Here is a 26343-nt window from a genome sequence, read left to right on the forward strand (position 1 = left end):
AAGCCATCAGACACAGCATGATGGGACCACACTCTCTGAGCCATGTGAGCGCACAGCCCACTTGGCTAGACAAGCCACGCAGTGTCTCGATCTCCGGGCTGTCAGGTCAAGCTGTCAGACAGCATGACGGGACCACACTCTCTGAGCCATGTGAGCGCACAGCCCACTAGGCTAGACAAGCCACGGAGTGTCTCGATCTCCGGGCTGTCAGGTCAAGCTGTCAAGACAGCATGACGGGACCACACTCTCTGAGCCATGTGAGCGCACAGCCCACTAGGCTAGACAAGCCACGGAGTGTCTCGATCTCCGGGCTGTCAGGTCAAGCCGTCAGCCATTGCATGACGGGACCACACTCTCCGAGCCATGTGAGCGCACAGCCCACTAGGCTAGACATACCACGGAGTGTTTCAATCTCCGGGCTGTCAGGTCAAGCCGTCAGCCATTGCATGACGGGACCACACTCTCCGAGCCCTGTGAGCGCACAGCCCACTAGGCTAGACATACCACGGAGTGTTTCAATCTCCGGGCTGTCAGGTCAAGCCGTCAGCCATTGCATGACGGGACCACACTCTCCGAGCCCTGTGAGCGCACAGCCCACTAGGCTAGACATACCACGGAGTGTTTCAATCTCCGGGCTGTCAGGTCAAGCCGTCAGCCATAGCATGACGGGACCACAACGTTCATGTTAGACACGCAACACTCACTGGGCCATCCTGGTCAGGACCTGCGCCCCAAGATAGGTGACAACCAGCAGCACAATTCCAAATCCCTGGCAGCATGTCACCATCGCAATTTAACACCATCACAACACATACAATTTGAATTATGATCCCCCACAGAACTGATCCAATGCCGAACAGGTACGCACAATTTGTGACGATCCCGAATATTCAATGGTCACAACAATATACCTCACATCCCGTATCCGTACACATCATCTCCGAGACTCGCATTGCAGCATGCAGCTGTACCAACCGAGTGGAGAGAGCAACGCAATTTGACGGCAATTAACGGAAACGCACCCCTGATCCATATAGAACACAAGGAGCATTCCCGCACAAAAGACATCATCTGTGCAACAACGGACAGGAACCAACCAGCGAGTTTGAAACAAACCGAACCTGTCATTTCTAAATCCCCTTCAACATTAACCATGGGACTCAGGGCATTCGAATTTTGAGAGCAAAAAAACTATACACAAACCCCAAGAATCGCCGAATTGATTAATACAGTATATGCAGTATACGAAATTCGTACAGTAAATCGTTTGGCGCAATGCTCCATCCAGTCCCCACATGGCAACACACACAATCACTACTCCAGACAATCCGTACATAGTAAACAATCACAAGCAAGTACCCAACATTCCATACACTGTTAACAATTCCAAGCAAAGCTCCATACGGTCTGTACCTTGGCAACAATGACGATCAAAGTTTCTTACAGTTACACGTGGCAATCACGAGCGAAACTCCATACAGTATACACAATAACAACGGCGATTTCGCAACAAAACGATGTAACAACACGAGTCATTAACACGGCAACATACAGGATATCAACGGAGCTCGGGACACCAACACGAATTAATCATTAACTACACCCAGAAGATACTGATCTCGACGCCGTATTTAACAACAACACTTGTTACAAGCAGAAACCCGCATGGTCGCCGCGTCACTTTATCACGCACACAACCGGACGAACACGCTCCGCAAACCAGCGAGTTAAAAAAAAACACCCGCGATCGCAACCCGGCACACGCAAGATGGGTGAAGTTATTATTATTTTTCTTGAGGCCGGGTGCTTGTCATGTCACGACTCGCCTGGCAAACTGTGAATAGTGGAGGGCGGCAAGGTGGAGCACTGGGACACCCCGAAGAATCTTGCATGGTGAACACAGCCTGCTCTTGCGAACCCATCCACCTCTCGCGCTCGAGCAGAAGGCTGGAACTCCCCCTCTGCAGGCGTTGATGTCGGCGGGAGCGGCATTTCGGCAGCAGGAGCGGCGTTTTGGCGGGAACCGCGCCCCGACCAGCCCTCGAGTTGGCGGGAACCGCGCCCCGACCAGCCCTCGAGTTGGCGGGAGCAGCGTTTTGGCGGGAACCGCGCCCCGACCAGCCGCCGAAATGGCGGGAACCCCGTGGCCCGCATGGCCGGGCCTCCCCTGCCAGCCCCCGCAGCGACGATGGTGTCCTCTCCCCGCGGCTCCGTCGCTCCATTCCCGATGGCGGCGAAGCAGCAGTGTGGTGACAGTCCCGCCGCTCCGCGTGCAGCGCCATCTCTCTCTCTCTGTCACCGGGGCTGCCATCCCCGGGGCTGTCAGAAGGATGGTCGTCACACCGTCCCCGTTGTACGAAGGCGTCCAGGTGAGTTTTATATTTGTTTTTCGTGTGCCCATTTTACTTCCCTAGGATAACACCTAGCAATATTTATTTACCCCACTTCTGACACCAGATGTAGTAGGTTCGAATTAGGTGCACACACACGCAACTTGGAGGCAACACTATTTATTAAACGGTAAATAATATAACACTCTACATGAGGTGGTGACCACCTTCCTCAACTCACTAACACTCTGGAACACGACACAGACTGGACCAGGCAGGCAACGGCCTGCCTGGCCCAGGACGACGACTCGGGACTTGACGACCGAAGATGTCTTCACCTTGGAGTACAGTACAACAGCCGCGCTCTGCGTTCACACCACGCTTATATTTGGTTTTGCGTGGCTGGCTCCGCCCCGGCGTGGCTGGCTCTCTTCAGGCCACGCCTCCCTTCCCAGGACACGCCTCACTTCCCCCACCTATGGGAGGGTCCGGATCCCTCCACCACGTGACCCCCCAGGCACCCCCTCGGGGCCCCCAGCCTTCGTACGGGCCGACACAGTAGTGACCTTTCTCTGTCACTACACTAGTATAGCGGTTTGCGCTGTGCTTCAAACCCGGCAACCCAAGTTCGATTCCGTGACGATTATTTGAACCCTAGGTCGACTGAGCCTTAAATGAGTACCTGGTACAGTGTGTAAACATGGCCACTGGGGAGACAAAGGCGGCCGGGCGTGGTGCTGGCCACCGATCCCCTCATCTGCCGTGTAGGCCTTCACAGGTGCTACTCGCCAACAGCACTCGCCCCAACAGCCTGTCACAGGCTACACGGGGGATCTTTGTCTTTGTGTCGCTGAGTGCCACGGCGGTGTGCGGCGCGCGTGCAGTGAGGAGCAGGTGGAGGTGGAGCTGCTGCAGCGAGGGGACGCGCTGCGCGTCGTGCCCGGCGCCCGCTTCCCCGTGGATGGGCGCGTCATCGCCGGCTCCTCCATGGCGGATGAATCGATCATCACAGGTGGGAGCTGTGGGGACGTCCGGCCCGGCGCTGGCACTGGCTCGAACTCCGCCTTGATCTCCGCCTCGATCTAGCCATCAAACAAAGACGGTCGCCGCATCGCGTGGCGCTTTCAGATGCGCTTCTGCGACTGTCTGGAACGCTCTCCCTTCCGATAGTAGGACCGGAGCTGTGTACTTTTAAATCATCATCTAGATTGTAAACCAATTTCTTTAGAACTGATTTTTGTCCTTCCCTTGCGCCATCCGATTAGCACGGTTGGCCACGTACGGTGCGAAAGAAGTTTAAATTACATACCTACAACGGCAACATCGGGGCATGTGCCGCTGAAGCGTGTTTGAACTTTAACAGACAGGGCCATGGGTGATGCTGTGGCAGAGCAGACTCGGACTGTAAGTGAAACGTAAGAAGATAAGGCATCTTCGGGCTCAGCCCAGCCACTCGTCCCTCTGAGTGGCAGCCTGTGGGCAGGCGATGTGCACTTCCTCTACCTCGGGCCACCACCGTAGAGGAGCGCACCACAGCCTCACACCATCGACGTTGCGACACGCCTTCTTTAATTGTCTCAGACTACTCTTTGGTTCTTTTCGGTAAAGTCACGTAGAAAGAGAAAATAATAAATTAAATAATAGCGTACGACGTTTCGATTGCAACACAAGCAATCATCATCAGGTACAAATGAAAAAGAAAACAAAACCTAGTAAACTTCCAAAGATTGCTAATTTAGCAATCTCTGTGTTGTATTGCATTATATTTAGCAATCTTTGGAAGAACGTAATCAACCAGATAGGGTGTTGACTGTTATGTTAGCCGACTCTCTGTGTTGTTTGCATTACATTTCTAGGTTTACTAGGTTTTGTTTTCATTTGCACCTGATGATGATTGCTTGTGTTGCAATGGAAACGTCGTGCGCTATTATTTAATTTATTATTTTCTCTTTCTACGCGACTTTACCGAAAGAACCAAAGAGTAATTCCTGCAGTCACGAGAGCGCCAAATCAAGTTTGTCTCAAACTAATTCATCAGCACCACCGATGGCGTTGAGAAACGCGAGGACTTTTGCGAGTTTTGTTCACGGGAAGTGATTGCAGGTTCTCTGATGGAGCGTTCGCCGCTTGCGCCGCAGGGGAGGTGATGCCCGTGTCGAAGGGCCCAGGCAGCCTGGTGATCGCCGGCTCCATCAACCAGATGGGGTCGCTGCTGGTGGAGGCGACGCACGTCGGCGCGGACACCACGCTGGCCCAGATCGTCCGTCTCGTGGAAGAGGCGCAGACGTCAAAGGTGAGGCTCGCGGGGGTCACGCGCAGTCGTGGCGCGGCGAGTGGACTTGCACGCTCCGTTGGATAAATTCCTCTCAAAGATGTATTTAATACGTTACTTTGTCGTTTGCATGCAATATTCCGCTTGATGTCTATTATGGAAAAAAAAACGTCGGTGAGCACATAAATTAATGTATATAAAACATAAATGCATGCACCTTATAAATTTAAATGGAACGACCCATTGCAAAGTTGTGAGAGAGCAAGTCTCGCGTGCGTGTCGCATTAGTTATGAAGCGGGGAACTTCCTAAGTTGCCTGAAAAACTTGGAGGCGATGGCTTGGTTGATGATAGTATTGGTGCTCATGTCAGGAAATGTCTACACTTCACACCATCATGTGAACAGAGACCAATCTCCCTCGGCTTTCTGCGTTTCTGAACCCTATTGTACTGCCTTTGTTGACAACGCTCGTAATGGTATACTTGGGCTTTGCAATGAACCGTGGCCGTGAGCCACAGCACCACAGCGGTGAGCCGAGTCGTCGGGCGTCAGAAGCCGTCACACGCCGTGGCATTCTTCTGAAGTCCCTCTTGCATGAAATCGAGTGTGACCGGGCAACCACCTGCGTGATATGATAGGCAGTGTCACGTGCGATCTCCGCTACGACCAAAAGGCAGCTACGGCGGCGGTGCTTACGGTCCGTCCGCTCTCTTGCAGGCTCCCATCCAGCAGCTGGCCGACCGACTGAGTGGCTACTTCGTGCCGACCGTCGTGCTGCTGTCCACCCTCACGCTCGTCACCTGGATCGTCTTGGGCTTTGCGGACTTTGTGGTTGTGCAGAAGTACTTCCCGGTGAGTGTGTGGCTCGGGCGGTCCGTGTCCCCTGCGCCCTCCGACATTCGTGGAAGAAAAAAAGTTTGTTTCATGTGAACTCCCGACTTCTTGGTTCTTTCGGTAAAGTCACGTAGAAGGTAAATAATAAAATAGAAATAATAAAATAATAAAAATAAAACATTTTAAAAAGTTTTTTTAAATTGTTTTATTTTTATTACTTTATTATTTCCCTTCTACATGACTTTACCGAAAGAACCAAGAAAATGAATCCCCGCAGTCACGAAAGCTTTAAATCGAAATTGAACTCCCGACTGTTATGTTGATGCAATCAGTTCATTATCGCTGCATTTGTCACAATTATATTCTCACCAATGGCAATTCGTTGAGGAGCTAAATGCCAATTTTGGGTTCTGCTGCCCACGAGAGTTTTGCTTTTCCTCCTCCGTTGAAGGGAGCGCAGATTTACAGCGGTTTACGGCATGATCAATATTTGCTACTGATTGTGACGGATGCAGTTGCAATAAAATATGGTGTACTTATTATTATTATTGTTATTAGTATTTATATAATTATATTCGTAAATGTCATTTTGTAAACACCTGCTGTTTCCCTTGATAGTGGTGTGCTAACCACTGTAAAGACATTAGTTCCCATTGGGACGTTCAAGTGAGTCAAATCTACGCTCCTTGTGCTTGTGCGTCCGATGATGCTGACAATGCAATTTCCTGCGATGACATCACTTCCTGCTGCTGCCTTCCTGGGGTCAGGGAGGCCTAGGGGTAGCTCTTGATTGGCCAAAGTGGCGTATACATTGAGGCTCGTGAAACCAGAGGTGGTTGCAGCACAGCTCCCGGGGATTGGGATGAGGGCCTTGAGCTGTTCCTGCGAACATTCTAGGAGTTCTCCATTGCACGTGTGCGGTGCGGCACTGCGTACGTGTCTTTCCCCCGGCACCCCTCCGATGAGCACAGTTGGCTAGGCACAGTGCGACAGTTGAACATACAAAGGCTCGATCAACTTGAGACTATTCTAATACAAACACGACAAATACATAATTATAAAACACAAATGTCAAATACTGTTAAGTTAACTGTCTAATCATTAATGACACGCAAGCTTAGCGTTGTTAAATATTAAACATCCAGTGAGGAGTTGCTGAGGCAGGTCATTTGTGGACATGCACTTTGCTAATGATTGATCTGGCTGCGGGAGGGACAAAGCAGCTATGGAGTAATGTGGTCAGTTTGAGGAGAGTTACAGTTTGAAGCAGTTGTTGACTGGTCTGGCTGTTTGGGTACTTATGTTACCTCATTCAAATTAAACGTTCTAAAATAAAGTAAAAATTGATGAGATTTTTTTGGTGGTATAAAAGGACGACTTGAGCATCTGCGATCTCTGTCATAAAATTTACATCAGGTACATCGATATTAAACAACAACAGAATAAATAGTATTAAATATTAATTTATGCCACGTTTAAGGTGAACATGCCAGGGTGAAGGATGTGAACCCTGGTGCCCCCCCAGTGGGAGTGGGCCAATGCCAGGAGCCTCCTTGGGATGCTTAGCATGGACCTCTGTAGTTGTCGACCATAAACTAAACTACAAACTATTTTTACACGCTTTTATTTATTTTTATTGTTGTCGTTGTTGTCGTCGTTGTTGTCATTGTTGTATCCTCAAATCTTGTAACTAAATTTTTACCCACTTCCCAATGTGGTATCGACTGCAAACTTGGTATACTTATGTCATACTGATGACAATACTATATTCTATCATAAAGAATATATATTTTAAAACATTCATTTATATGTTATGTTTCGGCTTTGGTCTAATTGTCCACGCTCAACTGACGTTGGCTGTAAATCACCACGGCCCCTTACGTTGTGGCAAGCTTCGGGGCCACTTCCTGGAGTCGTGGAGTTCTTCCATTACGAGTACGATACATTTCATTAAAGCGTGTTTAAAAAAAGTTTTCATAAATATTACTTATTTATTTTACCAGGTAAGGCCCGCTGAGCTATATAGTTCTATCCCGGAAGCGACCCAACCACAAATGATAGCCCAACGAAGTGGCTTATCATGTGGAAATTTATAGCAGCCGAATACTCTGATGGGATGTTTCTAAATGTGGAGAGAAAAACCTTAGCACCAGGAGAAAAATTCACACGACCACAGGGAGAACATGCAAACTCCAAATATACAGCAGGCATCAGGGTCGGGATCAAACCCACGACCTCCTGTATACCAGGCGAGGTAGTTAACATCTCGATTTAAAGCTTTCGTGACTGCAGGGATTCATCTTCTTGGTTCTTTCGGTAAAGTCACGTAGGAGGGAAGTAATAAAAGAATAGAAATAAAACATAATAAAATAATTCTCACGACGTTTCGGCTACAACACAAGCAGCCGTCCTCAGGTGAAGACCAGGTCTGTCGAGGCGACAGCGTCTACCTGAGGACGGCTGCTTGTGTTGTGGCCGAAACGACGTGAGAATTATTTTATTATGTTTTATTTTTATTATTTTATTACTTCCCTTCTACGTGACTTTACCGAAAGAACCAAGAAGATAGTTAACATCTCACCACTGTGGTGCCCAATTGATGATGTGTACAAAAAAATAACAGCTTCTGCACTGCCATTAAACCACAGTAATTCCTTGTTTAGCGCGGTGGATGCATTCCTGAATAGTGCCTCGTTCAACGAGAAATTACTGTATACACATTGCAGGGCATAAATAACGTGCATTCTTATCAAAATCAGGCTGCAGCCATCCCATGGTGGGACAAAGAACTTAGATGAGGTTACGTCCTCCACGTACCGTATCACTCCGCATGGTTTTCCAGAATTCCCGTACCGACCAGCTGTGCAGCTGAAGAAAGTAGTTCATCGTTGGCCACTCAGAAACTGCGCTGTAACGGGCACATTGTGTGTGACCAATTCAAGAATCGTGTCATAGCAAAAACGCGTTGTGTGAAAATGCATTACGTGAGGACTTACCGTACCCATATATAATAATACGTTACAGCCTTCTCTAAATTTGTCCACCCCATATCCGCATGCAGGCATTTCTTAACGGTTCATCAGCAACGGGCGGATGAGGATGCACAGAAGCATGGCTGCTGCTGCTGCCACCCACGAGTCTGCTTCCCGCACACTCGCTAACATTGTCGTGGACTTGCTTCCCCCCTGCTGCACCTCCCTGCCTGTCTGTCCGTTCCAGGATTTCGACCCGTCGCTGCCGCACGGTGAGGTGGTGCTGCGCTTTGCGTTCCAGGCGGCCATCACGGTGCTGAGCATCGCGTGCCCGTGCGCTCTCGGCCTCGCCACGCCCACGGCTGTCATGGTGGGCACCGGCATCGGGGCACAGAACGGCATCCTCATCAAGGGCGGAGAGCCGCTGGAGATGGCTCACAAGGTACGCTTTCGCGGGGACGCTGCCTCGCTTGACGCACGACGCCGCGCCCCGTGTCGCGTAGCCCAACCTGTGAGACGATGCGGAAGGACACCCGGTGTATGATTGTTGTGTTGTTTTCAAGGACTACAGTCTGTTCTCATAACGCGAATTGGATATAACACGACGAATGTGTTGAGGAACACATTTGTTAGAACGTGGATGCGAGCAGCACTACATCGTGCGAGTAGGAATAAGCGGTCGTACGGCTGCGTCGGCGTAGCATCGCACAAGGCGGGATGCTGCTGGATGCTTCTAAATGCTACCCACACCGTCTCAATCGTTGCTCAGCTTGAGTACGCATCTCATGTGTTATCACAGACTGTGCAGTACCCTATATTATATATTATGATGCGATTTTTACACAACGCAGTGTTCTTCAGGAATGCGCAACTACTCCCAAGTTATAGGAGAATAGACTGTACTTTCCTTTTCTTTTGCTTGCATATCTCAGTTGAGCCAGCGTGCGGCCATCCCTCTTGGCACGGGGTGGTTTTCCACTGGGGATTTTTGCCTCACGAGAAATCCTGGCCCGTGGCCAAGCTGGGCCAGGGACAGGGAGTCGAATGACGAGTTCAGTGCGCGCGTGGCCGTCTGTGCAAGTCAAACAGAGTGTCACCCCTTCGTCTACATGCGTCTCCACTCGTTGGGTCCGATGTCGGCATCGTGCGGCTCGGTTTCTGCGTTGAAAAATGACATGGCTCCTCCTGAGCTGTGCAGGGCTGGCTTAGCATAGCCCCCTGCACCGCTTAATCGCTGCTGAAATTGTGCATCTCCCAGAAGGCCTGGTGATTAAACTAAACAAACATTCTTTGAACTAGACTAACTTGAAGTGTGGTTTTATGTGGAGGGACAGATCTATAAACGAGGCATATCGTCTGCTTATTTATTTTGCTCCCTGTTTTCTCAACAACGGTGCTCGTGATTATTTTGTGTTCTGCTATAATCCCCGCCTGCTAGAGGAAACCACCCAAATATGAAAGCCGTGGCCAGGCACCAGAATTGAGCTCACGTGCAGCGCATCCACCGTGCGCTCGCAGATCAAGGCCGTGGTGTTCGACAAGACGGGCACGCTGACTCATGGGATGCCACGGGTGCTGAGATTCGTGCTGTTCGGCAGCCGAGCGCGCGTCTCCCCGAGGAGGCTGACGGCCATCGTGGGCACGGCGGAGGCGAGCAGCGAGCACCCCCTGGGAGTGGCCATCACCAAGCACTGCAAGCAGGCACGTGGCGCTCCGGGGTACACGCGGAGCAAAGGGAGATGTAGACTCGCACGTCACGCGGCGGCTCAACGCCCCCGCCAGAAGAGGAGCTTTGCGGTGGTGCGGTGTGCGTTGGTTCTTAACCGGACAGAGCCTTGGCCTGCTTCGCTCGGGGAACCGCTCCTCGGTACCGAAAATGGTTCTGGACACAATGTTGGACCGTTTAGCCGTAACGCAATAATGTTGTACACGGTGCTCCCTGTAGGCTGTGGATGCCGCTGTTTCCTGCGATCAATGGCTGTGCCTTGAATAACAGGGTGGCCTCTTGTCCATTAAGTGTACGAGCTATTAGGGGATATCAGAAGAATAGTGACAGGCGTTAATCTGATGTATACGAGGTGTCTGTGACAACTGTATAACCGTGTAACGATCAGTCTACATTGCATCTGCCCGAGCCGACTTGCGCCACAGAGAATGTATTACTTAACGTTGTTTTACATTCGTGCAATATATTCCAATTCCCATGTGACACAGTTATTATTTTGCTATTTATTTCTATTCGCTTAATTTGCTGTTCTCTATTTTATTTCATTTTGTTTTGCGTCTTTAATTTCGGGGACCTGGGTCACTCGTGCAAGTGAGACCCCTGTCATGGCCCCTTGAGTTCTCACCGGGGCCCAACGACGTCGGCCGGACTCGGGCGTTTGTCCGCACGTGCAGGAGCTGTCCACGGAGAGGCTGGGCTCCTGCCAGGCCTTCCAGGCGGTGCCGGGCTTTGGGATCTCCTGCGAGGTGTCGAACGTAGATGCAGCGCTGACCGCCGTCGACGAGGAGAACGAGAAGAACGCCTCTCCCTCCGCGCCAGCCGACCGCTCGGCGCCACACATCATCATGGACGGTGACGAATCGACGGCCACACGTCACGGTAAGCAACGGCGGCTCGGTGCAAACGTGTAGTTGGTTGTTGGTGTCATCGGCTGTCCGTAAACTTCGCCGCGGTACAGGATATGTCGTCTCGCCGCGGTGGCGAGAATGTTGTCTGTCTCGCCTGGTTGCAGGAGGTCGTGGGTTCGATCCCGACCCTTGACGCCTGCTGTATGTTTGGAGTTTGCGTGTCTCTCTCCGCGTGGTAGCGTGTATTTTTCTCCGGGTTCTCCGGTTTTTCTCTACACAATTTAGAAACACACGTTTAGAGTATTTGGCTGCTATAAATTGCCACGTGATCAGCCACTTAGTTGAGCTATAACTTGTGGCCAGGTGGCTTCTGAAAAAGAGCTATACAGCTCAGTGAGCCTTACCCGGTGAAATTAAAATTAGTTTAGTTTAGAAAACGGGTCTTGGGACTCCATCAGGCTTTCCTGGGTAAACAAACGCTGCAATAATTCTGTTCTAATAAGCTGCAGGCAGTGTTCCCGTAATCCTGCGATATGCGGTGGCCGTTGCCGTGGCGATGTCGGTGTCGGTGGTTGTTGGATCGCGTGCAGAGCCGCAGCGCTACGCCGTGCTGATCGGGAACCGCGAGTGGATGGGGCGCAGCGGCGTGGAGGTGGCCCCCGCTGTGCACGCCGCCATGGCCCAGCACGAGGAGCAGGGCCACACGGCCGTACTGGTGGCCGTTGACGGTACGGGCCCCACGCACGCACGTTTGCCGGGGGCCGTTTCCTATTCCGGGAAAACTGGGCACTGCGCTTGGGGGGCGACGGGCCGGGCCCCGCACCACCGAGTGTCCGTTCGTCTCACCCAAGGTCACTCTCCATCACTGTTATGATGGCCCCCCAGGCAACAGCTGTACCCCCACCTCCCATCAGAGAAGGGCTGAAGCCGTGCCTGGCAAAAACTTTAGTCACAACCAATTTACACCGGTTACATGGTGATGCTGCATCTGCTGCTTGCATTAGCAGTGCTGCTTGAGCATAAATAACTAAAGCAAAAAGAAAATATGCGTGCATCAATACCACTGCCTGAAAGGGCTTGCCGGCACGGCGTGCTGCGTGATGGCCTTGCCGTTGCGTGTGCCAGGCCAGCTGTGCGGCATGTTGGCGATCGCCGACGCCGTGAAGGAGGAGGCCGCGCTGGTCGTGCGCACGCTCACCGCCATGGGGCTCCACGTGATCCTGCTCACGGGCGACAACCGCCGGACGGCGCGCGCCATCGCTGCGCAGGTGAGCCAGGCCGGCACGGCCGCCCCCAAACCCTCCACCCTCGCCGACCTCGCCGACCTCGCCGTTGCAGTCGCGGCGACACCAGATGCTGCCAGCCGACGAGGGGGAGAGCGCAACGCTCCATTTGTAATGGGTGGTGGCGTTCCTGTGTGGCTGGTGGAGCAGCTGCGTTCCTCGCAGTGCCGAGCTTGGTGCCAAGGGGCACCCGTGGTTACAGCAGGTTCACGGGTGTCTATATCTATCTATATTATAATACACAAGTGTCTGTCCATCATGCTCTGGATCTCCCAAACGTTATGTGGGGGGAAAACACGTGTACAGTTCTGTAAAAGATCTGCGAATAAACATAAAGAATATATTAAAAATATATAACATTGCTTTATTGAGTGTGTTGCTGAAGCAGGAAAACAATGTATGCATTGATGCTCATGTCATCCACCCCCCTTGCTCAGTTGGTATGCTGCAGATCTGGGGCAGGAGTGACGTATTCGTGAGCTCCCCCAGTGATTCCTTCCCCATTTACAGCCCATCGTATGACGCGAAGCGCTGCTGCTGCTGCTCGCTGCGTCGGCCGCGTGCAGGTGGGCGTGCGCACCGCCTACGCCGAGGTGCTCCCGGCGGACAAGGTGCGCGAGGTGCAGCGCCTGCAGCGGCGCGGCCTGCGCGTCGCCATGGTCGGCGACGGCGTCAACGACTCGCCGGCGCTCGCCCAGGCCGACGTCGGCATCGCCATCGGCTCCGGCACCGACGTGGCCATCGCCGCCGCCGACATCGTCCTCATCCGCGTGGGTGCAGCGTGCGGCGCGAGGACCTAGATGAGGCCATCGCCTTCCGCTCTCCGCCTTCCCCCAGGGCCTCGGACGCTCCGTTCCCCGTGGGCCCCGGTGCAATTGCACCGGCCGCATGCCCGCAGCTCCGCTGCTTTAGCGAGACGTTACTTGGCTTGGGGAGCTTCCTCCGTACGGCGACGCGGTGTGCCGTCCCCCGGGCGTCAGCCATTGCTGCTGTCGTTTATATGGCCGCTAAATTAACAGCTGCCACTAAGGTGGGACATTCACCTCCTGTGGTGCGGTGGTGGCGCACACCTCTGCAAACCTTTGGAGGCAGGGTTTGTGGGTCACCTAGGGAGCATTGTGTGTGCTGTGCATCTCCTAAAAACCGCTGGGCTGTAATGTGTCCGGGCAGTACGGCAATGAAAGCTTGACTCTATTTGTGCGGAGCTTTGCGTGTCAGCTCCTTGTACTCGTGGGTCTTCTCCGAGTACTCCAGTTTCCTGCCACATGCAAAACGCTCGATCTTAAAAATAAACTGTCCAACATCCTAATGCACAACCCTCCTGAATAATTCATGTCTCGAGGCTTTCATAGACAAAGCACGTGACTCTATTTTGTATTCATAGCTGTAATGGCTGTAGGTTATTGCGATACTGTATTATTATTTAAACCAATCAGTACTGCACTTGAGCACGAAGCGTTGAAGTTCATTGCTGCGCTCTCTCGTTCTGTGCCGTCCCGTCGCCTCTGCTCGTGCTCCCGTCTGCACCGTGCGTCTCCACAGAGCAACCTCCTGGATGTCGTGTCGAGCATCGAGCTCTCGAAGAAAACCGTGCTTCGCATCCGCATCAACTTTGTCTTCGCCCTCGTCTACAACCTGCTGGGCCTTCCCATCGCTGCAGGTGCAGGGCTGGGTGCAGGAGGGGGCAGTGTGCCTCTGCCCGGGATACGGGGGAGTGTGGTTCTGTACGGGAATAGGGGGGAGTGTGGTTCTGTACGGGATACGGGGGAGTGTGGTTCTGTATGGGATACGGGGGAGTGTGGTTCTGTACGGGAATACGGGGGAGTGTGGTTCTGTACGGGATACGGGGGAGTGTGGTTCTGTACGGGATACGGGGGAGTGTGGTTCTGTACGGGATAGGGGGAGTGTGGTTCTGTATGGGATATGGGGGAGTGTGGCTCTGTACGGGGGAGTGTTGTACTGTATGGGATACGGGGGAGTGTGGCTCTGTATGGGATACGGGGGAGTGTTGTTCTGTACGGGATACGGGGGAGTGTGGTTCTGTACGGGAATACGGGGGAGTGTGGTTCTGTACGGGATACGGGGGAGTGTGGTTCTGTATGGGATACCGGGAGTGTGGTTCTGTACGGGATACGGGGGAGTGTGGTTCTGTATGGGATACGGGGAAGTGTGGTTCTGTATGGGATACGGGGGAGTGTGGTTCTGTACGGGATACGGGGGAGTGTGGTTCTGTACGGGATACGGGGGAGTGTGGTTCTGTACGGGATACCGGGAGTGTGGTTCTGTATGGGATACCGGGAGTGTGGTTCTGTATGGGATACGGGGAAGTGTGGTTCTGTATGGGATACGGGGGAGTGTAGTTCTGTACGGGATACGGGGGAGTGTGGTTCTGTATGGGATACCGGGAGTGTGGTTCTGTATGGGATACGGGGGAGTGTGGTTCTGTATGGGATACCGGGAGTGTGGTTCTGTACGGGATACGGGGGAGTGTGGTTCTGTATGGGATACCGGGAGTGTGGTTCTGTACGGGATACGGGGGAGTGTGGTTCTGTACGGGATACCGGGAGTGTGGTTCTGTACGGGGGAGTGTTGTTCTGTACGGGATATGGGGGAGTGTGGCTCTGTATGGGATACGGGGGAGTATGGTTCTACACGGGATACGGGGGAGTGTGATTCTTCTTCTTGGTTTTTTCGGTAAAGTCACGTAGAAGGGAAGTAATAAAATAATAAAAATAAAACATAATAAAATGAAACAATTCTCACGACGTTTCGGCCACAATGCAAGCAGCCGTCCTCAGGTGAAGAATGAGACAATACAAGCTAGGAGCTTGCATATAAGCTGGGTTGGGGGTGGGAGAAGAGCGCCTTAACAAAAAGAATGTGCATATCAAGAGGAGAAGAAGTTACAGCAGCAGATGTTAGTGTAAATGCGTGTGGTATTACCTTAGAGTCGCGGCATCTCTTCAGAAAGGTGAGAGACTCGATGAGCTGAGCCTTCTTATCACGGAGCTTGTTGAAGGATCTCAATGTTATGTGGAAACCCTCCCCATAGAGGCGGTTAAATTTCGATTTAAAGCTTTATTTTATTACTTCCCTTCTACGTGACTTTACCGAAAAAACCAAGAAGATGAATCCCTGCAGTCACGAAAGCTTTAAATCGAAATTTAACCGCCTCTACGGGGAGGGTTTCCACATAACATTGAGATCCTTCAACAAGCTCCGTGATAAGAAGGCTCAGCTCATCGAGTCTCTCACCTTTCTGAAGAGATGCCGCGACTGTAAGGTAATACCAAACGCATTTACACTCTTGATATGCACATTCTTTTTGTTAAGGCGCTCTTCTCCCACCCCCAACCCAGCTTATATGTAAGCTCCTAGCTTGTATTGTCTCATTCTTCACCTGAGGACGGCTGCTTGCGTTGTGGCCGAAACGTCGTGAGAATTTTTTCATTTTATTATGTTTTATTTTTATTATTTTATTACTTCCCTTCTACGTGACTTTACCGAAAAAACCAAGAAGATGAATCCCTGCAGTCACGAAAGCTTTAAATCGAGAGTGTGATTCTGTATGGGATACGGGGAAGTATGGTTCTGTACGGGATACAAACTTATCTCTGGGAGAAATTCTGAGAACCCGGAGCAAGTCCATGAAGAACCAGGGGGCGAACATACATACGCCACGCAGAAAGCTTCTTCAATCAGCAATCAAACGCAGGCCCTTCCTGCTGCGAGGCGCGAGCGTTCACTGCGGGCCCTGCCTCTCTCCCACGCCCCCCCGTGCCCCCAGGGGTCTTCCTGCCCGTGGGCCTCGTGCTGCAGCCGTGGATGGCCTCGGCCGCCATGGCGGCCTCCTCCGTCTCCGTGCTGCTCTCTTCGCTCCTCCTGCGCCTGTGAGTTTGTCTCCCCCCACCGCTCACCCCGCCCAGACGAAGCGGCAGAACGCGCTCACGGGCGCGCGCGCGTTTGTCGCCGTCGCACTGGGATTGAGACCAAAACTCAAAGCTGGGATCGGGGCTCCGTCACCCGTCGCGCTCCGTGCCACACTGGGGCACGTTAGATATTCCGCACGACGTTTCGCGTCAAGCTCCGACGGGATTTGGATTGCTTCGCTCACGAGTGATGGGCGTCGTGCGTTTGTGGGCATTCAGCACGAGAGACCGAGGGCGATGGACAACTCTAGTTTGAGCCTTTCCAATGGGTGAGGGTGACTGACCATCCTGGCCAAAAATTTTTGTGTGCCCAGTCAAGAATTTGTGGTGGTTTGGTTTGGATCATCAATGTTATAAATGCCGATTAGCTGAGTGGCTCTACACACACAGACACGCTTTACGATTTTATTTTTGTCAAAGAGCAGCATTTAAAGAGTTTCAAATCATGGAGGGGGGGGGGGGACTGCCTCTACTCCAAGTCAAGTGGAGGATTGAGCACGGCAGTTACTAAGAGGCGCTAGGCCTGCCATTATCAAGGCGGGCTCGGTCTACTGCCCCCGGCCTGCTTGAATATGCGGAGGCTATCGGTGTCGAGCATCGGCGATTGTATTTTTCTGTTTGTGTATTTTCTCTGCAACACAGTGGTTCTTAGCCTTTACTGCAGCCTTGGTTCTCAAAATATGTTCTCGCACCCCTTATCAAACATCGTTGAAGTAGCTCACTTCTTTAAAGCAAAGATATATCATAACTATGGAATGAATTTACCTTCTAAAAAAATCTGGCATGTCCCGCACCCCCAGAAAGGGCATCTCGCATCCCCAGGGGGTGCCTGCACCCCAGGTTAAGAGCCACTGCTTAAAGACGACTTAGGGCACAACAGCGGTCTCCTCCTCGCTTGTTCTCCGTACGCGGCCGCGATGCCGGTGTGGAGGTCGTACAGATGCTGTGTGAGCCTCAACGATGCCACGACACTCAGGAGAAGCAGTCCACTGTGCATTGTTTATCGAGCGCACACAGCTACCTACACTTGTGCAATTGTTCCCCCGACAATGTTTTTCATGGCTCGGCGTTCACTACCTAGGAAGGATTAGCACAGTCGCCTACGTAGGGTGCGAAAGAAGTTGAACACACGCAAATCCACATGCGTTCCCCGCGTCTCCTCGGCGTTGCTCGGTGCGCGAATGACGACGATGACGACGGCACCGCTGCCGATCAACGCTGTCGCCTGCCGTCACCTGCGCAGGTACCGCAAGCGGAGCCGGGAGCAGCTGGAGGCCGCCTCGTCGGGCTGGAAGGCGTTGGCGGCCGAGGACGTGCAGGTGCACGTGGGGGTCGAGCGGGAGGGCGGCGGCGGCGGTGCCGCGGGCCGCTCCCTGGAGGGGGGCTGGAGCCCGGGCGCTGTCGCGAGCGGCGCGACGCTACCCACGGGAGTGGACAATGGGGCCTTTGAGTCAGACAGTAGCCACCCGCGGGTGTGACCAAGAGCCGGACCGACGTCGCTTAGCTTCCTTAGAAACAAATACTTCCACCTGTGCGGTAGCGGCCACTTAATTGCAATTGTCGAGATGCCCTCGGTCCCGTCCCGTGTCGCTGACGAGCAGAACGTGAGCGCGAGTGAAGCTGGCGCGACCGCACGGGCCGACGCGAGCGCTCGTGACCAGCGCCCGTCGTCCCCCTGGAACCGGCTCGCACCTCGAGCGGCAGCCATCCAACGTGTTGCACTTCCCGAGCTGCTGTGCCCGGCGCACGCTGCGTACCGTCGCACGGCAATCGCTCGTAACCTACGGGTGGCATCACGTGATGGCGCTACGGCACCTCCCTACCCCGCTCGTGGCCCCGGACGATTCTATCCCGGACGAGCCGTGCGCTTCATTGACCAACATCGCTCTGCACACAATTCACCTGGGGCAATGGGGGGGGTAGAATCCCTGCAGCTCGCAGCCCTCAATCGCTGGTGGTTTTCACAGGGACTGGCCCTGTGACGCAGCCGGAAGGCTGCTCACGGCTGCGGTGGCTACGACGATTGGTTTCTTTATTAGAACGTCGCAATGCAACTTCCACTCGCCCTCATCACAATGCCGTAAGTCCTAATGCTTGCAGATTTCACAACACTACGTGTAACTTTTGGAAGTACAAATTGAAATACTTACTAATTGTTATTGTACCTTGGGAGTTAAAATGTAAAAGTCTGTGTGGTGTTATTACGGATTGTTTAAGTATAACGTTCCTATACCCGTCAAGTGGTTTCTCCGAAGTGCAATCACGAAAATAAACATTGAAGCGGAACAACGCGAGCGTGGACTCTGCTACGCGATTCAAACAAAACGTGCGCTCAGCGCATCTGTGAGATTGGAAATCCTGGCAACACGATCGTAACAAAATAAAATCGTCGTAACGAGTCCAAGTGGAATCCTCCTACAGACGACACCCTGTGCACGACCCTCTAACCCTCTGGCCCGGTCGCCTCCTGCGTGCATGTCGGCATAATTTCTGTGACCCGACCTTTTAAAGTGAATGTATGACGTGGAATTTAATGGGCAGAGGATTGTGGCACTGTGCCTTCTGTTAATCACCTCCGCGTTTCCTAAATTTGCCGTGGAGATGTTACATAGACCGTGGCCTAACAGACCTGACGCTGAAGTTTTCACTTTTTTGGTCATTTGAGGCTGTGAAAATCCAACAAATGCACAAAGCGTTAATAGAAAATACATTTGGACAAAGACATGCTGTCAAGCTAGGTGTGGTGCGAGCACTTTGGACTGTGAATGCTACACACGGATTGATTTACAAAGTGAAAGGACCCACACTCTCGTGTTTGTGCCCCAGTGAAAGAGTAACTCTTGGTAAGAATGCCTAGGACGAGGCTTCATCATGTTGCTGGGATTTGCAAGCATCAGTCGTAGAACTAAAATATAGAACTTTGAATCGGCGAGCAGATATGGCTCCTACCTAACACAACTTATGATGAAATCATCCTCACGGTGCCTTCTCGTGTTAGGTCTCGGGAGCCTAGCGGGACCTGGCTTATTGCTTGGATAGGAAACTGCCTCCTGCGATGCCAAGTGGCGTGAGTTGACGTGGCCAGGAGGTGGCGGTACCACGATGGCTCCGCGTGATATTTGTGCCGCCTGCTTTGAGTGCTGTCCCACTCCTGTGGGCAGATTTTTTTCACGGATTCTCCATTTTCAACCCCCACATGCCAAACTTGACTAGGATTGGACAAATATCCTCAATGGAAAATACTGTCTGAAAAGAGTCTTGAGACCCATTGAGGCTTTTCTTCGTGAAGACCATTATTCATTTAATTGTATTGGGAAGGTGGGGAGGGGGAGTTTCTGTTCTGTGAACCCCGAAATTCCGAGTGATTCCCAGACACTGGACATGAGTGGCGAGTGATGGTTGAACCGGTCCTGCAACCAACCCCTCTACACAGTGGAGGGGCACCTTCATCCACGAGCGGATTGTTAAAAGGGCTCTACAATTATTAAAGAAAAACAAAAATGATTTCGATTTGTTCATTGTAAACACAGGCAACTGTGCGTGAAAAACGTGGGACTGGAGTTCGATAGTGCCGATGGGTCCACGGGGTGGGCAGACAATAACAGAGGCGTGCTGCAGTTGGAGGGCGCTTGATCCAGTTGAAGAGCACGCGGTCAAACCCCAGTCGGGTCGGCTAGGCCCATCCTCCCTGCAGGGTTGATGGGCGTACCGCTGTTTGAGGAGTCAACAGAAGTTGTCCTTTGCAGATACTGATGCTTGCCATAGGAATGTGGAATTTCAAGCAATTACACATTCTTATACATCTACTGTTGCTTGGGGCTGCCATGGTAGATGTAAATACCACAAGTGCCTGTGTAAGCAGGAAGACGGATTGACGCCGGAAACGTTAGCGATTTGCCTCGTTAAGTAATGGAAACGTCAATGCATTTTTGCCAAAGATTGGACAAAAAGGGACATTTGCCAACAATGCATAAATATATGGTTTGTTGACTTTAACGTAGGGCTCAGGACGACCCTAGTCCCAGGATCAAGACATCATTACCGTGTTGACGGCAGTAAGTTTGTAAAGAAGCTCCTTCGCAGGTTCCATTTTCCAGACGATTTATTTCCCGATGACGTATTTACAAGGCGAGAGTACGACTATCTTCAGCTCTGGTGGTTTCCACGAGATTCATCTCTAACAGTCCTTCTTGATGGTTTCCACCACGTCGATCTCCAACAGTCGGCCCCAAAGTCGTTCACCTGCAGTCGTCCTTCAGTCCCCAAGCCAGCGCCCCGATCGTGGGCCTTGCTCCCCATTATACAGCCGCTCGGCCACGCCATGGTAACTTCCAGCACTTTCCCCCGGTAGATTCTTCCAGCAGACTCTACTGTCTTCTACTTCCCTTCTCGAACCTTCCCTCGCACAATATTCTGCACCTGTTTCCATCCATCTCCACTGACCCCACTATAACCCTTGCTGTGTACAAGTTTATTGGTTCCATAACGCCCGAATACGGTTCAACAACACAAACGGCAGAAGAGCATGGCATGTGTCATGTTATCCGTGCGATTATATGGGCATCGGGACTTTGATTTCTATTACAGAACCCTCTATGAGAGCTGCCACAAATGGTAACTTGCAAATAAAAGGTTTTATTTATTTATTTTACAACAACCAGCCAGATAGTCTTCAGGGTCTGTTTTACCCAGAACTTACTGGGCCCTCTATAAATGTGCAGAGGTTCGCCCGGGCACTTTACCTGTAAAACGAATGCACGAGCAAGTGACTGAATACATTCCAGGCGGAGGCTCCCACACGCACGTCCGACAGGACTCTGGCTTCTAGCTGGGTGGGAGACCGTCATCTAGATTTCTGATCTCGGCAGCACCAAGCTGATCCTTGCATAAAATTACCGAGCGGCCATCCGACTCTCGCCGCTGTGTACCAAACACACAGCTCATGCACAATCCCCTATTAAGCACAAACATTTAAAACAATATTTGTATTCTAAAAAACATCTGATTTTCACATTCATTCGGTCATTACCTTTTGAAAAGCGTCTTTCCAAAATGTTAAAAAATTTGTACAAAGTGTCAACTAAATTTTCTGCAAGATAAACTACTGTAATTAGCATAGAAAATGTGAATCATGGGTTTGTCAAAGGATCCTATTTTCTTCCCAGTGAAATATCACTTCGTATTTTTATAAACAAATAATATAAACTATATACTGTACAACAACCGCTGTTTGCCACGAAGTAGCGATGACGTCAGCAAGGCGCTTGTGCCAGGCTAGGTGCACCTTGAGGCAATTGCGTGACGGAGGCCCGCTGGCAGGAGTTCAGGGACAGACGCAGCGGGTGCTATGGGTTGCCTGACCGAGATGACCGGCAGATGCACCACCTGTGCCCCCCCCTCCCCACTGTGCCACCTCACGGCGTTTGAGCTGCCCGTTGCTGGGCTCGTGAGCATCGCTCGCCATACGCAAAGCGCGCGATTGCTTAGCGATTGCTTAGCGATTGCTTAGCGATTGCTTAGCGATTGCTTAGCGATTGCTTAGCGATTGCTTAGCGATTGCTTAGCGATTGTTTAGCGATTGTTTAGCGATTGTTTAGCGATTGTTTAGCGATTGTTTAGCGATTGCTTAGCGATTGCTTAGCGATTGCTTAGCGATTGCTTAGCGATTGCTTAGCGATTGTTTAGCGATTGTTTAGCGATTGTTTAGCGCGTGAACGCCCCGGCTCACAGCAGCTCCCCCGGCCGTGGCTGCTGATCACGCGATGGCTTCCCCGCTCTCAATAGCCCTCAACAGCCCTGCTCGTCTGCCCCCTCTATTCTCAAGCGGCTAAGCACATGGGAGTATCAAACGAATTCTTTGGCGACGCTGCACTGGCAGTGGTGCACAAGCTCAAACAGTAATAATCATAAAAACCTCGACGCGTTCTTCAATATTGCCGTGTGACCTTCTAAGTAAGAGACGGTGGATAATGGGCGATGTTTCACAGTGCGTCGAGGGGCTGGAGAGGTGCAGCGGGGGGCCTCTCTCTTGCGCTGTGAAGAATGGCCATTTCGCGACACCGTCACCTATTGTACACCGTTTCTGATGAAAGCCACAGTGTTATTGATGCTTTTTTTGCTGCATTGGTATAGACACACTGGTAAATACTGGTAAACATTTTGACCGCACGTTCAAGGCAGACTGTTCGATGACAACGCAACACACAAAGCCGCTCGTTCCCACTCTCCAAGACGCCGGCTGGGCACTGTGGGATCCCGAAAACTCGTAGTCGCAAACTCCACGCTGGGGGCTTGCCAGTGGGCTCTCAAAGCTCCGTACCCGCACGCCTCCCAATGGTGAAACGGGCGCCCGGCGCCGCCCCGGGTCACCAGACGTCGCACTTGTTCCGCGGGTTCATCGGCGACGCCGCGGGGCAGTTGAAGGTGGCGGCGAACTCGGCAGAGTTGGACAGAGACGCCAGCGTCCGGACGCGCGCGGGGCTGTGAGTGTCCCGCGGCAGGAGCTGGCGCCGGCGGTCCTCCGCCGTCTCCACGGAGCACCACACCTGCGGCACGAAGCGCGCGGCGCTGAGGCTGCTTTTGGTCGGCGCTAAGTGGGCTCCCCCCCCCCCCGGCCCTCGGCTATGTGCAGGGTGGTGAATCGTGCGTTGGTTTTTGGGCCTGTTGTGTAAGCCCCTCGGCGTCCCCCGTGTGTTGTGTGCGTGTGCCGAGTGGCTCTGGGTGCAGGTTATTATGCGTCAAGAGGAAATTGACAACACTGACGTGGATGAAAAGCTGAACATTAGCAGGGAAATAAGAGGGAAGATTACGATGCTGAGAGGTGGACGGTGGTTGGAGGTGAGCGGCGGCGACGAGAGTTGTGTGGTCACGGTGCCGTACGAGGCGTTGCGTGAAACGCCGAATCGGGGGCTCGTGATGACCGCATCCTACCTGAGAGAAGGCTGTGAAGAAGATTTGCCGGTCGGTGAGATTCCTCACTGGTAGGAAGCATTCCTCGCCCCTCTCCTCTGTCCACATCTCGTAGGCCTACAAAGACAAAGATCCCCCGGGTATCCTTAGCAGAATGTTGGGGCAAGTGCTGCTAGCGAGCACCTACGAAGGCCGGCACGGCACACCCGATCGCCTTTGTCTCCCCAGTGGCGATGTTTACACACCGCATCAGGTACTCATTCTGAGGCTGTCGACCTAGGGGAGGCCCAGGACCGGTTCAGATAATAGTCACTGGTGTTAGTCATGAGCGGGAATCAAACTCGGTTCGCCGGGTTCGTAGCGCTAACCGCTACACCACCGCTCCCCACACACAGGCCTACAAATATAAAGATCCCCGTGTAGCTTGTAACAGACTGTTGAGGCAAGTGTTGTTAGCGAGGTGCACCTATGAAGGCCGGCACTGTGGCACACGAGGGGGTGGGTGGCCAGCACCACACCCGGTCCGCCTTTATCTCTCCAGTGGCGATGTTTACACACACACCGCACCGGGCACTCATTTTGAGGCCGAGTCAACCTAGCGGAGGCCACCGCCGTGCGGTGCCGTGGTGCTGCGGACCCGGAATGCCGTCTTGATGCCGCCCAGGTCGGCGACGTTCTCCCCCAGGGTCTGCCGGCCGCTGAAGCGCTCCTCTCCGCCCCCCGCCGCCCAGCGCTCGTAGAGCCCCACCAGGCAGTCGCTGCGCCGCTTGAAGGCGGCGAGCGACGCGCTCGACCACCACGCACGCATCCGACCCTGGCCGTCGAACCTCCGGCCTGCACGCGCAATCACGGTCGCGACACGAAGCCGACGATCGTGTTGGTGATCTCCGTACATTTTTTATGTTTCAGGGGCAGCGTTGTTCGGCATGCGTCTCCTGCCAGGGTGCTCTAGTTTTTTACGAATGCCGTGCGTTCGATACGCTGGTTATAACACAGAGGTGTTTTGAGTTTTCGATAAATGCCAGCAACGGATCCGCAGATGCCATGGGGACCGTACCCTGTGCCCATCTCGTCGTGAACGTTCCCCGAGTACAACCAAGGTTGGAGTTCTACGCAAGAAAGGGCAAGGAGGAGGCGTCGCGAGCGATGACCGCGCCAAGCTCCGACCGGCAACCAAACGCGATCCGTGCGCCCCGAGTGTCGATGGTCCAGAAGCGTGAGCTCGGCTCGTGCAGCTTCTTGCCGAGGCTCGGTGCCTCTCCGGATCTCAACGCGTTGCCACACTCTTGACTTTCGCTAGTTTACGCTTTTACCGGTCCACGCGTGAATTAATAACGATCACGTTGGATTCGTCATTGATCAAAAAGCACGTGCGGAAGTTGGCATTGCACCCCACCTTGGTCGTCGAACGCGTGAGTCACTTCGTGGCCGATGACGACGCCAATTTTGCCGAAATTCACCGCCCTGAAACCCACGAGCAGAACGACGCACAGACCTCCATTATCCTACAGTCATCACACGTAATTCTATCATCCTAGACGAGCGTACACAACACATCAACCTCCGACACGTCAACACGTCGACCAAAGATTGTCCCATAAATACAGGCATGTAATCTTAGGTGGGCACACAGCATTAAATACATTTTTTCAAAATATATATTTTCTTCGGGATGTCGGCATCGCTGGTGATGCGGCAGTGATGGTGGTGCCCATCGCGAGCTGCGAATATTTGTGACAGTGGCGGCACTGGGCCTTCTGCTTGGCCCACTGGATGCCGTTCGCAGCAGCGAAGCATGGGAGCTCAAATGATGTCTCCCACCAATGGTATAACAACGTGAATTATGACCGCTGCACGCTGGTTTTCTCAGCCAATATTATGGTGTCTAATGACAGAGATGTGGTCAATATCGAGACGTGGCCTAACCCAAAAATCATAATCAACCGTGCATGTGGAATCGCGCGTTGTGGTGCATTAAGGGTACACGCATTTACAATCAGAAACTCTGTTGTGTGTCTCCACATATCACGAAGAATGTTTAGTCCACTGGCCTATCCACACTCTCAATCACTTAGCGGTCATTGAAGAAATCTTTAATATTATTTTTTAGACTTTTCCCCCCAATATTATTCCAAATGCTTTATCGGCACTGTGTCACGACACGAGTAAATTAGCTCTCACAGTAAGCAGTGCATCACACTGCAGATAACACAGCGCTGCATCAGAAGTCACCTCCAGAGGCCTCTCACATCGAGAACTCGACGGGACTCCAATTCCCTTGCAGAGAGCGTTCGTCTCACGGAATTCAAAGCTGACATTTATATTCCTCAAGGCAGTGATTACGCCAAAGTGAAAAGGCCGAGTCGAGTTTGGTGGTTCGGTCATTGGTGACCAGGGTTGAGGCCATCAACTTCGCTACACCTTGGAAGCCACGTCAATCACGAGTGGCTGCTGGAATTCAAAACGCAAACCCCCAGCGATGTTGGCGCAGTGCTCCGACACAGCTGGTGATCATCGGTTTCAACCGCCATTTGTGGGTTTTTATAGTCAAAAGCTTTTTGTTTCCGGCGTTCTGCCAACACTAAATATCACGATCGACTCAAAGAGCACGGGGTCCCCGTCTCCCGAGACGCCACGCGCTGCAGGCAGGCGGGCGGGCGGGCATGCGGTGCGCCGAGGGGTGTCTGGCTGGCGTACATGGGGAAGTCTTCGTGGAAAAGCGGCGGCTGGAAGAGCGCCGCGGGGAGGACGACAGTGTTCTCCTCCGGGGAGTAGTACGCGTTGGCCGTCTGAGGGTTCATGCTCCACCTGGGCGGGCACGCGCACGCACGAGCGTGAACACGCACGCGCACGCACGAGCGTGAACACGCACGCGCACGCCGTGGCAGCAGACGCTCGAGTGTAGGTATGGCAAGCAGCGAGCACAGAGGGTCCGCTTCATACAGCAATGACGATGTCGGCATGTAAGGCGCCGCCGCGCACGAGACTCGGAGGCGGCAGGAGAGAGGAACCACAGACGGGCGGGAAAGCAGAAGCTGCGGTGAGGCCACGCCAAATTCCCTTCCCGAGCTCTGCTCCTCTGCAGTCATTAAGATGTTATCGGGCCAATGGATGAGTGTTCATGTGTAATGTGTAGTAATAATGCTCCACCTGGGCGTGGCTTTTTTGTGAGACATACTCGCACACCCAGACTAAGGCTAATTCAACTATTCAGTCGCACTTTTGCTGAATTTCTCGGGG

General features: G+C 52.6%; 2 protein-coding genes across 8 annotated transcripts in view; one reads left to right on the forward strand and one right to left on the reverse strand.

Annotated features, from left to right (window-relative positions):
• LOC144722581 (copper-transporting ATPase 1-like) overlaps positions 1-18483 on the forward strand; it is a 49020-nt gene extending 30537 nt beyond the window's left edge. For all 4 annotated transcript variants that reach the window (XM_078600782.1, XM_078600783.1, XM_078600784.1 and 1 more), the window contains 12 exons: positions 3215-3342; positions 4469-4623; positions 5320-5454; positions 8656-8850; positions 9927-10109; positions 10809-11013; positions 11573-11710; positions 12108-12250; positions 12832-13035; positions 13808-13925; positions 16053-16155; positions 17438-18483. In XM_078600782.1, the coding sequence (XP_078456908.1) occupies positions 3215-3342; positions 4469-4623; positions 5320-5454; positions 8656-8850; positions 9927-10109; positions 10809-11013; positions 11573-11710; positions 12108-12250; positions 12832-13035; positions 13808-13925; positions 16053-16155; positions 17438-17672 (1942 nt within the window). In that variant the 3' untranslated portion in view covers positions 17673-18483. The remainder of the gene's footprint in view (positions 1-3214; positions 3343-4468; positions 4624-5319; positions 5455-8655; positions 8851-9926; positions 10110-10808; positions 11014-11572; positions 11711-12107; positions 12251-12831; positions 13036-13807; positions 13926-16052; positions 16156-17437) is intronic.
• Positions 18484-22505: 4022 nt separating this feature from the next.
• LOC144722582 (endothelin-converting enzyme 1-like) overlaps positions 22506-26343 on the reverse strand; it is a 28772-nt gene continuing 24934 nt past the window's right edge. For 2 of the 4 annotated variants that reach the window (XM_078600786.1, XM_078600787.1), the window contains 4 exons: positions 25801-25911; positions 24500-24567; positions 23741-23937; positions 22755-23220 (listed from right to left, as the gene is read on the reverse strand). In XM_078600786.1, the coding sequence (XP_078456912.1) occupies positions 22816-23220; positions 23741-23937; positions 24500-24567; positions 25801-25911 (781 nt within the window). In that variant the 3' untranslated portion in view covers positions 22755-22815. The other 2 variants (XM_078600788.1, XM_078600789.1) reach the window with 2 other exon arrangements.

Source organism: Lampetra planeri, chromosome 15, assembly GCF_965212315.1.
Source record: "Lampetra planeri chromosome 15, kcLamPlan1.2.h2, whole genome shotgun sequence".
Classification (NCBI taxonomy): domain Eukaryota; kingdom Metazoa; phylum Chordata; class Hyperoartia; order Petromyzontiformes; family Petromyzontidae; genus Lampetra; species Lampetra planeri.